This window comes from Astatotilapia calliptera, chromosome 23 (assembly GCF_964374335.1).
Source record: "Astatotilapia calliptera chromosome 23, fAstCal68.1, whole genome shotgun sequence".
In the NCBI taxonomy this organism is placed as follows: Eukaryota; Metazoa; Chordata; class Actinopteri; order Cichliformes; family Cichlidae; genus Astatotilapia; species Astatotilapia calliptera.
Window position 1 is genome coordinate 34,715,842 of NC_137443.1, and position 15,350 is coordinate 34,731,191.

Sequence of the window (15,350 nt, forward strand, 5' to 3'; positions counted from 1 at the left end):
GAATTTGCTGATGTGTTTGAGGGGATAGGTTGCCTTGAGGGAGAACACACCATTCAAATTAATGATAGTGTGGCACCAAAAGTTCATCCACCGAGAAAAATCCCCGTCACTTTGAGAGAAAAACTCAAAGTAGAACTGGACAGAATGGAAAAAATGGAGGTGATTACAAAAATTGAAGAGCCTACCCAGTGGGTAAATCCAATCGTCGTTGTGGAAAAGGCTACTGGACGACTGAGAGTCTGCCTAGATCCACGTGATCTCAATACAGCAGTCATGAGAGAGCACTACCAGTTGCCAACAGTTGAAGAGATAACGAGCCGACTGGCAAAGGCCAAATACTTCACTGTGCTGGACGCAAGCTCAGGATTTTGGCAACTTAAATTGGATGAAGCCAGCTCTCGTCTCTGTACATTCAACACACCTTTTGGTCGTTACAGATTCCTTCGCCTGCCTTTTGGAATTAATTCAGCTCCAGAAGTATTCCACAGGACGGTGAGGCAGCTGTTTGAGGGGATTGATGGCGTCGAGACATACATAGACGACCTTTTGATCTGGGGAGAGACTAAAGTACAGCATGACGACAGACTGAGGCAAGTGCTGGAGAGAGCAAGAGCAAAAAATTTTAAGCTGAACAAAGACAAATGCAAGGTAGGCCTGGAGGAAATTAAATACCTTGGCCACATCTTCTCGGCAGATGGTTTGAAACCAGATCAGAGCAAGATAGAGGCAGTAAAGAAAATGCCTACACCAGAGTGCAAAAAAGATGTGGAGCGATTTCTGGGTATGGTGACATACCTAGCAAAGTTCATTCCAAACATGTCACAACACACAGCGCCATTACGCGGCCTTACCAGAGATGATGCTGCATGGCAGTGGGAAGGTGAGCATCAGCACGCATTCAACAAATTGAAAACAATTCTTACTGAAGCTCCTGTGCTCAGATACTATGATGTACAGCTTCCAGTAACACTATCTGTCGATGCTTCTAAAAGTGGACTCGGTGCTGTCTTACTACAAGATGGCAAGCCAGTTGCTTATGCATCACGCTCATTAACAGAGACTGAACAGCGTTATGCACAAATAGAAAAGGAGATGTTGGCAATTGTGTTTGGTGCAGAGCGTTTCCATCAGTATGTGTATGGCAGAGAAGTGAACGTGGAGTCAGATCACAAACCACTAGAAGTGATAATGAAAAAGCCGTTGAGCAGTGCTCCAGCAAGAATACAGAGACTCCTAATGAGACTGCAAAAATATCAGGTACAAGTACAGTACAAGCCAGGAAGTGAAATGTACATCGCAGACACATTATCCAGAGCATATTTGCCAGTGACCAGCTCATCTGATAATGAGATAGAAGACCAGGTGCACATGGTAATTTCCAACTTACCTGTGACAAGTGCAAAACTAAAGGAATTCAGAAAGGAAACAAGGAATGATATGACACTGACTAAACTTACAGAGACAGTTCTGGATGGATGGCCAGAAACAAGAAACCAAGCTGCAACAGAAATCCAAGCGTATTGGAATTACAGGGAACAAATTTCAGTAGTGGATGGAGTTCTGTTCAAAGGAGAGCAGCTTATTGTTCCTGCAGCACTGAGAGCAGAAATGCTAAAGCGCATTCATGAGGGTCACTTGGGTATTGAAAGCTGCCGACGCAGAGCGAGAGAAGTACTCTTTTGGCCTGGAATGTCACAGAGTATCACAGAGATGGTGAACTGCTGTGATGTGTGCAGTACTCACCAGAAACGACAGAACAAAGAACCACTACATCCACATAGTGTTCCTGAAAGACCTTGGCAGAAGATAGGTGTGGACCTATTTACTTTTGACCAGCAGGAATATCTCCTCTTAGTGGATTACTATTCCAAGTTCATTGAGGTTGAGTGGCTGAAGTCAGACACAAGAAGTGCAACAGTTATCACTCATCTTAAGTCACAATTTGCCAGACACGGGATTCCTGAAACGGTGATTTCAGACAACGGACCACAGTTCAGCTCCCGTGAATTCCAAGACTTTGCAAAAGAGTGGGAGTTTTGTCACAACACTACGAGCCCCCACCATGCACAGTCAAACGGAATGGCAGAGAGAGGAGTACAAACAGTGAAACTCTTGTTAAAAAAGGCAAAAGCCGAGGGGAATGACCCGTATCTATCATTAATGAATCTGAGGAGTACACCGTTGGAGGACATTGGAGCGTCACCAGCCCAGCTGCTAATGGGTCGACGCATAAGAACAAGACTTCCAACAACATCGCAAAGATTGAAACCCCACATGGTCACTAAGACAGTGCAGCAGTTGTTAGAAACAAGACAACAGAAACAGAGAGAATACTTTAACCAAGGAACCAAAGCACTTAAACAACTGCAGGTTGGTGACACTGTCAGAATGTGGCAACAGGGTGTATGGAATCCAGCTCAGGTGACAGGTTTATCTGAACATCCAAGATCTTATGTTGTTCAGATGCCTGATGGACAGACATATAGAAGGAACAGAAAGTTTCTAAGGCAGTCAAGGGACAACCAAAACGTAACACAGCAAAATGAGTGTGATGAAACACAGGGACAAAGTGAGATGGACATGCAAAGTACAAATGTCACTCCCACAGAGTTTCCAAGTTCCCCACCCAAAACTGCGAGTGGACGTATTGTTTCCAAGCCCAGAAGGCTTATTGAGGAATAAAATGAACATTATGTTTTGAGCACATGCTGTGATTAAAAATAAAAAAAATAAATAAAAAAAGTGTTCACTAGAGAGAAATGTGAGTATGCCAAGAGGCATTTTTTTTTCTCCCTTTCTTTTTTCCCTCTGGTCATGGGCCTTGAGTGGTGTTGTGAGTTACTTTGTTGTTTGCCCCTGTTGTTGAAAAAAAAAAAAAAAGGGGGATGTCATGATATGAGTGAACAGTTGTTGTTTAAGGTGCAGTTCATGTGGAAGCCACCGGAGGGTGGTGTGGAGACAATAAAAAAGTGATGGCTAAAACCTAAGACGGTGTCATGTCTGCTCCCTGAAGTAATATCGTAACAATTGGGTTATACAGCACGAAACTAATAAGTGCCTGCCGGACACGTGGGGATTGGTTGATCAAATGTATTTTCTGTTGAGAAGAGCGGAAACTTGTCAGTGTGGACATAGGCTCCACTCAACAAGAACTTACGAGAGGCAGCGAAGACCGGATTATGAATAAGCGCCAAGAAGACAAGTACTTCGTGTGGGTTATGCTTACATTTGAGTACCAGTCATGATCAGACAGCAACAAGTTGACGAAGTTGAGAATTTCTGCTACCTAGGTAGCATTATCTCAAACGACGATGTCTCCGATCGAGATGTCTGTTCCAGGATTGGCATGGTGTCTGGAGTTACAGCACATCTGGAACTCAACTTTACTGAACACGCCGATCAAGATTCATCTGTTCAACTCCATTGCTATCCCAATCACCCTCTACGTTAGCGAGACATGGCAATCAAGAAATGCAACAATCCGTCAGCTGAACGTGCTCCAACAACGTGGCCTCCAGCAAATTCTGGGACCGGATAATGAACAAAGAGGTGCTACAAAGAGCAGACATGCTTCCCCTAGCCGATATTGTTGCTCAACGTTGATTTCGGTTTGCAGAAAAATTCCTTTGCCTACTCCTTCACCGGCCAGCCAAAGTCGCCATGACATGGTTTCCACATAGAGGGAAACGCAAAAGAGGAGGTCCTAAGACCACCTGGTGCCGGACCATAATAGATGATCTGGAGCATGCCAGCATTAACTTGGATGAAGCCGAAGCAATAGCAGCTGATCAACAACAATGGACATCAATAGCTGGCCGATGCGCTGCATGGTGTAGGAGAAACTAAAGACTAAAGAAAAGACCACTCTCCAATCTTTCTTTAAACATAATCAATGTTTCTATGACCAAAGAGCTCTAGTTTCATTTCATCTGACTAATAGACGTACTTCCACGATACATGCTTGCATAACTGACTTGGAGTTTCAGCTCCATCAAACACTGCTGAGTTACAGAAATGTGTCCAGATTATTATAGAACATTTGGAGAATTACCATTCAGTGCATTTATTTTATTTCTGTCAGTATCATTACATTCATATAATCATTTGCTCTAAGTACATGATGTTCACTTTGTCATGCTTAAGATTAGTGGACGGACAGACAGACCAGTAACAGCATAGGCACACACACCTTCTTGGTGCCACAAAATAGGAGGCTTTTGTCAAACTAAGCAGTAAGAGATAAGCGCCTCATTCTCACTGTCCTGAGCACACACTGACCGTGTGCAGTGTCCCTGCTCTAATATACAGTTGAAGAGTAAGCCTGAAGCCTTTACCAGCAGCTTTGACTCATTCCAGCTTGTTTAACAGGCTTTGTGAGTCTAATGGAGAGCCACTAACTTAAGTGTGATCTCCTCCTCTGTTTGTGTCGATCATCCTCTATGTAACCATGGATACAATAAGGCATCAGTAACACGCTTCACGCTGTTGTTCCACATGGCTGGTGTGCAAACTCCGCCAGTATCTACAGCATGTAACACACACCTAAGGAGACTCCTTTACCAAAGCAGCAGAGAAAGGTTTACATCAACCTTAAAGTCAGGCTGCCGTCTCCTAAAATTTCCTGCAGCTACATGCTGCGCACTGTTTCTCCTGGGACAAAAAGCATTTATGGTATGATCACAGTAATAGGATTACATAAATACAGTGAGGTACAGCACAGTTAAAACACATTCTAACTGTCAAGAATTCAAAGATAATACATTGTTATTAAAGTACAGTATGTATTATTTGAAGGTACCTGAAAATAGAATACTTTGACATTTTGAAAAATACAGCTGTTTACTTTCTTGCTAAGAATTGACTAAGAAAACATTTATATATGCAAGCTAAATGCTAAATGAATACAAAGTTGGGAGTTAATGAGCTTTGTTTAACTTAACACTGGAAGAAAAAGGAAACTGTGAGCTAGCTTTGTTTAGAGGACAATAAAAATGACATTAGTTTATTAGACACTCTAAAGGTCAGTAATTAGCTATGCTAAGCTAAGCTAATTCTAGCTTTTAAGTGTGTACGCTTGATAGTGCTGATAAGTCTTCATACTAGCTCAGCAAGAAAGCAAACAAGCCTATTTTTCAAAAAAAAGATTCTAATGTAATCACATTACAGACTTGTATAGGTTTAAACAATTGATTTAACAGGTTAAAGATTTAAACAAGTAGTTAAATAATAGGTAAGCTAGGAAATAACCTTTTTTTAAATCTCCACGACAATGACATTTTATGACTTCCTTTGTACACTTAATGACAAGTTTTGACAACTAAATATATATATAATGAAGACATGGTTTGAAGAGCAGTAGAGTAGAATAGTTTGGGGTTTTTCCGTAGCTGCAGCGGCAGAGACCACCCTCACTAACTTCTGATGCACACCCAGTCACTTTGTTTTATAAGCAGGGTGAAATATGACAAAAACCCCACAAGTTATAAAAGACCTTCAAGGATTACTTCTAGTATGTTTTTCAGGGTAAAAAAAATCAAAGCAAGCTGGGTGACCAAAACCCTGAGAATCCAGCACTGACTCAATGATACAGCTCCAAGAAATAATCGCAGAACTGAACCGATAACCCAAGTAAATACAACTGCCACGGCTGAGCAAACGTGTAGTAAATATAAAAAGCTATTCCATTCAATACAGCAATAAATCTGTCCACTGAGCACAAAACTGAGTTCTGATAAGTCACCCATAGATACCAAGTGTTAGTTTTTCAAAAATATATTCTCATATGCCTTCTTACATACAGTTAACTTCAAAAATATACACAGATCCATTATAAACACAATAAATGTACGATAGACTGGTTTCAAGTTTCATTTTGCTTTTGTAACATAAATCAGTTTTGTTCCTCCTAAACAAGATCTGGATTAATAAAGTGCTTCAAGTTTTTAAGTGAGTCTTTAAACCTATAAAAATGCCTATGTTGATCCAGTGTAGTCCCAGGAAGAGCAAATTATGTTTTTAAAACTATGTCACTAAGTTGGGGATTCACCTGGCGAATAGTCTTTGAAAGTGTCCTGAGGTGTATCCAAAAACTGTCCAGTTTGTCTTAACCCTCTTTCGGTTTGAGTTGCTTGACCTTGGCTGGTGACCGGCTCCTTCTCTGGCCATTGCTACCACCTGTGGATATGCTGTCAGCCGTTTTGGACACTTCAGTGGAGTCCACAGGATTTTGTGGGGACTCAGCGTCGATGTCCTCCAATGAGCCAGGCTGGGACTCCACTGAGGTTCTGGTGAACTGATGCAGAAGAGCACCATCCTCTCCTTTGCTTCCATTTGCCTTATCCTCTTCCTCTAGCTTGAACTCTTTAACAGCATCTTCCTCCTCATCTTTGTCTTCTCCACTCTCTTCCTTCTCCTCCGATCCCGATTTGTCAGCAGTGGTGTCGCTTGAACGTTTGCTATCTATGTCCGAGTCTTCCGCGTCTGCCTCCTCTCCCTCGGTCATGCAGGCAGCTGGAATCGCGTCCTGCCCCTGTAGGGTTAAATGAGATAACAATAAATGATTTCTGAGCAGTTTTAATTAGATGAATTGGGCATTAGAGTGCTGTAATTACATCTACAAGATGCTTACATAGTACCACCAAATTAATGTGTGAGATTAAAATGAGTTAATCAGTGCAGGGAGGTGCCAGTAAATAATATCACCAAACTGATCCTTAACTGGTTTCAGCTTCCGATGGAGGCAAAAATACACAGTTTAAAAGTATTTTTAACATGTTGAAGCTTTTTTTGTAACTGGCAAAAGCAGCATACGTCCATCAGCGGAAGCTTCATGTTGGTGCCAAACAAAACAGATTTGTTCAGGCTCTCTAATTGGATGGCGAGATTATCTTTTCCCACAGGCTTAGAATTAGTGGTGAGGATGCAATAGGTCAGATTCCTCTTTAAGGAACAGCGCAGTTTGTTGTTCAGGGACTCAGTGGTGTTTTGTATTCACTTTGTATTCTGTATTCACTTGTATTGGATTGATACAATAATTTGCGGTACTGCACGGCACTAAAGGGGAGTCAAAATTAAGCTGGAGAGTCAGTCTGATCATGTTTGTTGGCCTATTTGACATCTTTAATCAATGCGGTTAAACTTCCATGAGTGCAGTGCTGTTTTACTAACATGAAAGTGACTGTCCTTTAAAAGAAAAAAAAGAAAACAATGCTATCCTTTGTGTTATACATAATAATTACTGAATAAACTTCAGTAAAAACATGGTTCACATTTACCTGTGGTGAGGTTCTTTCCTTTTCAGATGCCTCCCCTTCCTGTTCCTCACTCGATTCACCCTCTCCTGTGTTGTCTTCCTCGTCATCTTCACCCTCTGCTGACGCACTGTCCCTCTCTGCAACCTCCTTTGACAATGTTGACTTTTCATTTTCTGTCGTTTCTGCGGCACTATCCTCCCCCTCTTCCACACTTTCACCCTCGGTGGGTTTTTCTTTATCGTCTACTCTCTCATCACTCTCTTCATTTTCTGGGGTTTCTCCTTTGCCCACTGACGCCTCTTTTACTGTGTCTTGGTCGCTTGTCTCCTCTTCTTCGCCAGTTCCTGTGTCTCCCTCATTTTCCTCTGTTTCATCTTCTCCCATCTCTTCTTCATCCTCTCCTGTTTGCTCCTCTCCCTCCTCCTCTTGGTCACTCTCATCCTCGTTTCTGGTACACTTACACTGATGTTCTTCATCCTCCCCTCCAGTTTCTGATGTCTCATCTTCTCTCACTTCTTCACCACTTGTTCCTTCTTCTTCCTCCTCCTCTTTGCTTGCATCACTTTCCTCATTTTCCTCCTGTTCATCTTCTGTCTCCTCTTCTTCCCTTGCTTTACTGTCATCGTTTTCTTTTTCAGCCTCTTCATCTTCCTCTGCAATCGTCTCCTCTAAAACAACAACAGCTCTGATGTCCTCTTTGGTTTCCTCGTCTTCCTCTTCCTCCTGGACTACGTCTAAATTCCTCCCATCGTCGTCTACAGCCGCCTGGCTTTCGTCTTCCACTGCCGCAGGCTGCGGCACGGTTGCAGGGGCTGGGCTTTTCTTCAGCTGAAGTATCTTAAGTAGGTCAAAGTCCTTCATCACCGGTGCTTCAGCCGCTAGCGGGTTGATTTTGAAAGGCCGTGCAGCCATTTTCTTGCGAACACAAGCTTCGCATGGACAGTATTCGTCGTCACTTCGCTGGTCGCTGAACTCCCCCGTCATCTCTCCGTCGCTGAGGGACTCGCTGGTCTTCACCGACTGTTTCTTCATAATCTAAAAAGACAAACAAACAAACAAAAATTAAATCCAACAATTTATGTCATCCAAGCAGTATCCTCTGCTATGAAGACAGTTTGTGGTAGATTTACCTTCAACATCTGACGTCTCTTCTCTGTTGTAGTGGACTCTCTGGAGAGATGTGTTCCTTGTGGCGGCCGAGGTGACCTACCACCTCTCCCCGCTCGACCCTGAATCTTCCTCATTTCACGTTCAATACTGCCCTGGATGCGTCGGCTCACCTCATCCCTCAGCTCGCATATCATGGTGTCCAGGATGTGACTGTCATCTAGATCCCATCGAACTTTGAACTCTGCCACTGCATTAATGTAGTGGACCATAAACTGTTTTTCAAGCTTCTTCAGAAGGTGAAGTACCCACACTGGGTCAGGGTCTTGGGATGGTCTTTTGGCCAAAGATGCTCGAAGAACAGTTGGGGGTGTGCCTGTACTAGAGTCTTCCAATGTCTCGTGCTCATTATCGGTGGGAGATTTGGAACTGTCTTTGGCAGAGGTCTTGTCTGATGACTCTGAGGGTTTGGAGCTTTCGCTTCTTTGAGGAGCTTCTTCACTTTGCACTAGTTCCTCTACTGTGTCTGCCTTAGCTTGGTCTGTGAATGTTTCCTTGTGTTCTGTCTCAATATCTGTATCTCCTGCCATTTCATTTCCCTCTTCCTCCTCTTCTACAATGTTCTCTGCTACCTCGTGTGCTTGTAGAGATTCTCTCTCTTTTGGAGGTGTCTCATCTCCTCCTTGATTGCCATTTCCCTTCCCTGAACCTGCAGAGCCACTGCTCATATCCACCCCAGATGAGGACCTTGGTGGTGTCACCTGCTCTGGGCTACTGTTCTTGTTCTCCTTTGTCTCCTTGGCTTGGATGTTCCCAGGCTCAGTGAGCCACAGGGAATGAAGGATAGCCATTATGTCTTCATACTGCTGGCTGCGACCCTTCTGTACATCACAGCCAGGGCCCAATGAAGGCTCAATGAGCTGGAGCTGGGCCAAACAGTCCAAAAGACCCCTGGCTGATGTGCTTAGTCGGCGTCCATAAACCGGAGACACCTAAGATCAAAAAGAAAACATTCAGAGAATGTAGAATATGTTCAATGCAGGAATTATAGTCAAATTCAAATAATTACAACTGGTTAAAAAGGAATTTCAAAATCCTGAAATTAACTGAGCAGAATTTTAGGATTTCTAGATTTAACATCTAAGATCTGCAGGGACACAGGTTGCCTGTTTAGGACTGAAGGTAGTTTATGTTAACATCCACCTCTTTTCATGTCATTTTCACATATTCGTCATCAGACGATCGTGGCTCAAGAGTTGGGAGTTCGCCTTGTAATCGGAAGGTTGCCGGTTCGAGCCCCGGCTTGGACAGTCTTGGTCGTTGTGTCCTTGGGCAAGACACTTCACCCGTTGCCTACTGGTGGTGGTCAGAGGGCCCGGTTGCGCCAGTGTCCGGCAGCCTCGCCTCTGTCAGTGCGCCCCAGGGTGGCTGTGGCTACAATGTAGCTTGCCATCACCAGTGTGTGAATGTGTGTGTGAATGGGTGGATGACTGGATATGTAAAGCGCTTTGGGGTCCTTAGGGACTAGTAAAGCGCTATATAAATACAGGCCATTTACCATTTATTTGGCATATCTAACCCAAAACTTATAACTTCTAAATTTGAAAATTTGCATGTTAATTATGTAGGGTCAAATGGATCATGAACATGGTACATTTCCCAGCAAGTCAAGTACTTTTGGTTGCTCACTTGCTCACAAGTGATTGCCACAAACGTGGCAGTTTTATTCCTGATGCCTCTGGTGATGCAACTTTTTATCTATAGCTCTGTATAGCAGAATAATTTTCTGTCACAAAAAAGTAACTGGCTTACCTCGGGCATACTCCTACATCGACCCAGAGAAGAACTTAGAAGAACTTTCATCACAGCTGCAGAAGACTGCCAGCTTCTAGGCAGAGCCTCACTTTGTAATAGTAGAGCACTAGGGCGACCAGAAGTCCCCTCTGCATCTCCTGAAGTTGGATCTGAGCCCTTCTCCTCCTGTGCTATCTCACATTTAGCTTCATCTTCTTTCTCTTCATCCTCTTCAGGGTCACCTTTTTCCTCCAATTCTAACTTCTCACCTTCAGGACTCTCCTGTGCTAACTCTCCTCCAGGCATCTCTTCCATTTCCTTTGGCGTCAGCTCTTCCTCATTAAACTCATCGCCAAGTGCTAGCATGCTGCTGTTAGCAGGAATACTTCGCAGCCAGTCACTAACAACCTCACTGGGGGACGTGTTGGGCAAACAGGCAGGTGTCAGTTCCTCTCTTTTATCCATCTGATTGCTGCGTCTTTGACACATTCCACTTTTCTTGCTCTTGGACTTGTCACTGGACTTACTGGCTTTAGATTGTCGGCTGCATGGGCGTGCTGCAGCCATTGTTTCCTTTAGCAAGTCAGCAGCAGACAGAGATTGAGACAAAGTGCTTTCACTGCATGTCTCTACTTTGCTGTGTAAGGGACAAGGGCTTGAGGACTTGATAGGGGTTCCTTTCTTCAGAGAGCTGGCCATTTTGACACTACCACAATCGCTCCCTGTGCTAAATCTGGACTTACATTCGACCTGATCTTTTTCTTTACTCTGAACTGAAGCTAAATCTGCCGACTCAGCCCTGAGGCAACAGGGACTTTGGGAGGAGATTACTTTACTGTATGCAGTGTCTTCTTCCTGTTTGGCCTCACTAGCTGCTCTAGGGTTTTTTTGATTTTCCGTGCCATTATTTTCTGAGTTTCCAGGAACTGTTTTTGCTGTTGTGTTTGCAGAGGATTTTATCTGGACTTTCGCACCTGCTAATGACATTGCAGATGAGTTCCTGCTGTTGCTACTATTTGTCACTGGAGCAGACTTCACATTTTCTGTTTCACTGCCATTTCCAAGTTTGGTCGAGCTAGCATTAGCATGTTTTTCTTTAGACTTACAGTTGCAAGAAGACTTGTTAGACCTGCTGCTTCTGACTGAAATTGTACTTGCTGCTTTTTCTGTCTTTTGCAATCCATTTTCTTCACCTGATGGAGTTTCAATAGTTGGGATATCCACTGCTGAACCCCTCCTCCTGCCAGTACTGTTGGATTTTTGAGAAACGGTGGACCCCGTTATCTCCACATCCTCCTTCATGGTGGAAACCTCTGGGCTTTTTGGGAGACTGGGAGTTGAGGTCTTTGCCTGGCCCTCGTCATTGCTCTCAGCACTTCTGTGAACACAGACGCTAGACTTCCCACTGTCTGAGGCAGATGTTTCTTCAGGTAACCCAAGAGAGACCGATTCTGTTGAGTTCTGACTCAAAGGATGGTCTGTGCCTCCTGATGACACGGCACTGCCTGCTCGCTCAGAAACATTCTCACTTTTCACCTTGAGCTTCACCTCTTTATCCTTGTTCTCCTTTTCCGTTTTTGCCTCATCAAATTCTGAAGTGGCTCCACAGCAGCATCTGGATTTGCCAGATTTAGCAGAGCCCGCGGAGTGAACTGACAAGACACTGGGCCCTCTTGTGTCTCCAGCATCAGAGCCATTCAACAACTGCTGCACAGGAGACTTACAACTTTTGGTGGATGCGGCTGAAGCATCGGGAGAGCGCATCCGCGGCGAACGTGTTCGCTTAGGTGAGAGAGTTTGGACATTAGATTTAATTTTTGGTGCACTCTCATTTGTTACCTTTTTGTCTCCATCCGCTGTTTCAATAATAGAAATATCAGTTTTTCCATTACAATTTGACTTTTGAGACACTGTAGATGAAACATTTGATCTTCCTGATGCAGCACTTGGTGCTCTCTCATTCGTCACATTTTCCTCGTCATCAACTGTAGGCGTTTTAATGGTGACAACATTTGCACTTGAATTTGATTTATGAGAAATGTTGGACCTTACTGAAGATTTTGACTTGGCAGACATGACACTTTCCACCCTCTCCTGATTCTCTTTAGCTTCACTTGGAACTGGAGATGCAGTTGTGTGATTTGACTTCTGGGACTTGGAGGACTTGGCACTAGGGGCTCTGTCCACCATGTCATCTCCCTCTATCTTTGTACTGTGAGACTTTGCAGAGGAAGCTGACTTATGGGATAAAATACTAGCAGTTCGCTTCTCAGCTTTTTCTGTTTTGTGTACTATTTCGGAGTCTGATTCTGTGTTTTGATTACTGTCAGATTCATGAGATTTGGAGGACTCTGCACTGGGTGTCCTCTCATTATTTACCAGTTTAAGATTGTTCTTTTTTTCTTCAGCTTCATCTGCTGTCTTTGAGCTTGAACATGTCACCATTTCATTGCCATCACATTTAGACCTGAACGACTTTGTAGACTTAGCAGACTTGTTCGATTTAACTGACGTGCCAGACATTTGACTTGGTGCCCTTTCTTCTCCCTCTCCCCCATGCTCTGAGGCTTTAGTGGACTTATGGGATTTAATAGACTTTGCAGACAGGTTGGACTTTGATGACATTGCACTTGTTGGTCTTTCCTCTACCTCTGTTTCTGTTCCTTTTCCAGTTACCTTTATGGTAGCTTCAACTCCTGTCGCTTTTACACAGTTACTGCAAGTCGACCTCTGTGATATGCTGGACTTTACAGAAATATTTGAGTTTTTTGATCTAGCACTATCAGGTCTTTCAGCCTTTTCAGCCTTTGCAAACACATTTGACTTCACAGAGAGGCTACTGGGAGCTCTGTTGTTTGGGTCACGCTCTTCTACAGCTGGATTGTCACTTTGGGATGTGCCTTTAGCTCCTGACTGACAGGTGGAGTTACGAGACTTGACTGATGCATCAGTCTGAGCTGAAACACAAGATTTGGCTGACAAGGAGCTGACTGCTCTTTCTACAGTGTTCTCGCTGACTGCTGTCTCCCTTGAACTGATATCAGGAGCTTCACTTGTGTGTTCAGACTTGCTGGACTTTGCAGACTGATTTGACACTACGCTGAAGCTTCTCTTGTCCTCTTTTTTTGCACGAATATCAGTGTTGCCCTTACAGCCAGAGTTGTGTGATCTATTGGACCTGTGGCTTGTAGCTGAAGTAGCACTGGGAGCCCTTTCTTTCTCTTTTTGTGTTGCCTGAGGACTGGATGTTCTAGACATGGCACTGGATACTTTGCCCTCCAAGATATTTGGTGTGGCAGAGAGGCGTCCATTATTGGTGAGGTTGGTTTTGTTGGATTGGGTAGAAACATCTGAGGCAGCATCATCACTGTTAGGAAGGGGAGAGGCTTGGTTGGAACGATTGGTTCTCTGTGATTCCCTGCCACCGGAAACAGAATCGACCTTGCGTTTGCAGCCCCCGCAATTCGGACACACGCTGGAAGTCGCTGACTTTTGAGAGCTTGCTGAGAGGCCTGTGTGATTTGACAAGTCACTTACAGCCCTCTTTATCCCTTCATCATCATCACAGGCCCCTCCTTCCTCTGATTCTGACATCCTGGTTACGCTTATTTTAGATGTGTTGCAAGGGACTTGATCTACCTCATCTGGGCCAGCTGAGCAAGCGGCAGCTCCTCCACAGAGACAGGAAGAGGCTGCAGACACTGCCCTGCTTCCTAGCTCTTCCTGCTCCTTGTGTTTGGTAGAGTGGAAAGAATTGGCTGAGACGTCATTTATTGGCTTTTCGTGCAGTTGAGTTTCAGGGGTTGGGGACGGTTCATTGCTATGGTAACACCGTGAGATGCTTGGTGGCAGATCATCGTCCTCATCATCTTCATCTTCTTTCAACGACTGAAGGACATGTGAGGAGCTGCTGACTGCTGATGGCGGGCGATCTTCTTCGTCTTCAGCTGACTTTCTTCTGAGTGGTTGAAGGTTACTGTCCGCGACAACCACTTCACTTCGACTGCAACACCGGCTCACCTTGTGTACCTCAATATGGGTGTCCCCATCCTGCTCTACCTCTAATCTGTGCTCAACCTGCTCGGTTACACACATTTCCTCCTGGACCAGTTTGCTCTGCTCTGAACCTGAGCCACCCCCGCAGCTGGAGAGCCGTGCTCTGCAGCGCACCACCCTTCTTGAATTGCACGATGAGGAAGAGCTAGAAGAGTGCGTATGTCTCATCATACTGTGGGTGTGGCTGGGTGCATGTGGGGGTGGAACAGGAGCTGATTTATGGCTGTGTGCAGGGTTTTCCCATAAGTCGTAATGCTGTTCATGCCTCTGATGGCAACACGGGCAGCGGTTCCCTTCCAACTCGCACTGCAGCGGCTGGCTGGAATAGTCCACACCGTACTGATCAAAGGATGTTGAATCAGGGTCAGAACAACTTTCTGACTGGCCCTGCTGGAGATAATGAGGCTGAGCCTGACTTAGAGGGCAACATTCATTGCTCAGAGATGGAGATTTTTTAATTTGAGTGGACCACTGGAGGGTCTCGTCATTCTGGAGGTGAAAACGCACCCTCATCTCCACCGAGAGGCTGCCATCTTTATTTACCAGAACACGCTTTTCAATGTCATCATTCATAATGGCTGGCTTTCCCTGGGGGCATGCAGTGACACCATTGCCATATGACTTTTCAGAGGAAAAAGAGAAACGTGCCGAGCGGTTTGAGGAATCAGAACGAGGGTGAATGATGCTCTTTTTGGTTTCCAGACCAAAGTTAACTGAAGGAAAAGAGAAAAGTACAATATTTAACAAAATGTATTCCCTCTTTTTCTTGTACCTTTTAAAACTTGTCTGTTGTTAACTTGCCCAGTTGTCTAAAAAACTCACCATTTTTCTTGCTTTCATGTCCTTCGCTGTACTCACTGGCTCTGGATTGAGCTCCATGAGGTGGGGACCTTATTCCTTGAGTAGCAGGGGATCGTGCCCCATTTCCAGGAGTCCGGGGACCCAGACCAGGGAGTTTCTCTTCTGAAGTTTTCCTAATAAAGTTTATCAGCAAGGGGCTGAAGGCTTCCCGGCCAACACATACCAGAACACCTGGACAAGTCATCAGGCTTTGAACGCTGTCAATCTGGAAACAATTCACTAGAGTCAACAGTTTTCACTAAAATGAGCAACCTTTGCAAAGTTTTACTATGCAAATTC

At 44.4% G+C, this 15,350-nt stretch overlaps 1 protein-coding gene across 1 annotated transcript in view; it reads right to left on the reverse strand.

The window, feature by feature from the left end:
• Positions 1 to 4,047: 4,047 nt before the first annotated feature.
• Positions 4,048 to 15,350, reverse strand: part of rp1l1a (rp1 like 1a) — a 33,002-nt gene continuing 21,699 nt past the window's right edge. The window contains exons 4-8 of the mRNA XM_026158113.2: positions 15,033 to 15,276; positions 10,173 to 14,923; positions 8,384 to 9,352; positions 7,275 to 8,288; positions 4,048 to 6,529 (exon numbers count right to left, since the gene is read on the reverse strand). Of these exons, the coding sequence (XP_026013898.2) occupies positions 6,104 to 6,529; positions 7,275 to 8,288; positions 8,384 to 9,352; positions 10,173 to 14,923; positions 15,033 to 15,276 (7,404 nt within the window). The 3' untranslated portion in view covers positions 4,048 to 6,103. The remainder of the gene's footprint in view (positions 6,530 to 7,274; positions 8,289 to 8,383; positions 9,353 to 10,172; positions 14,924 to 15,032; positions 15,277 to 15,350) is intronic.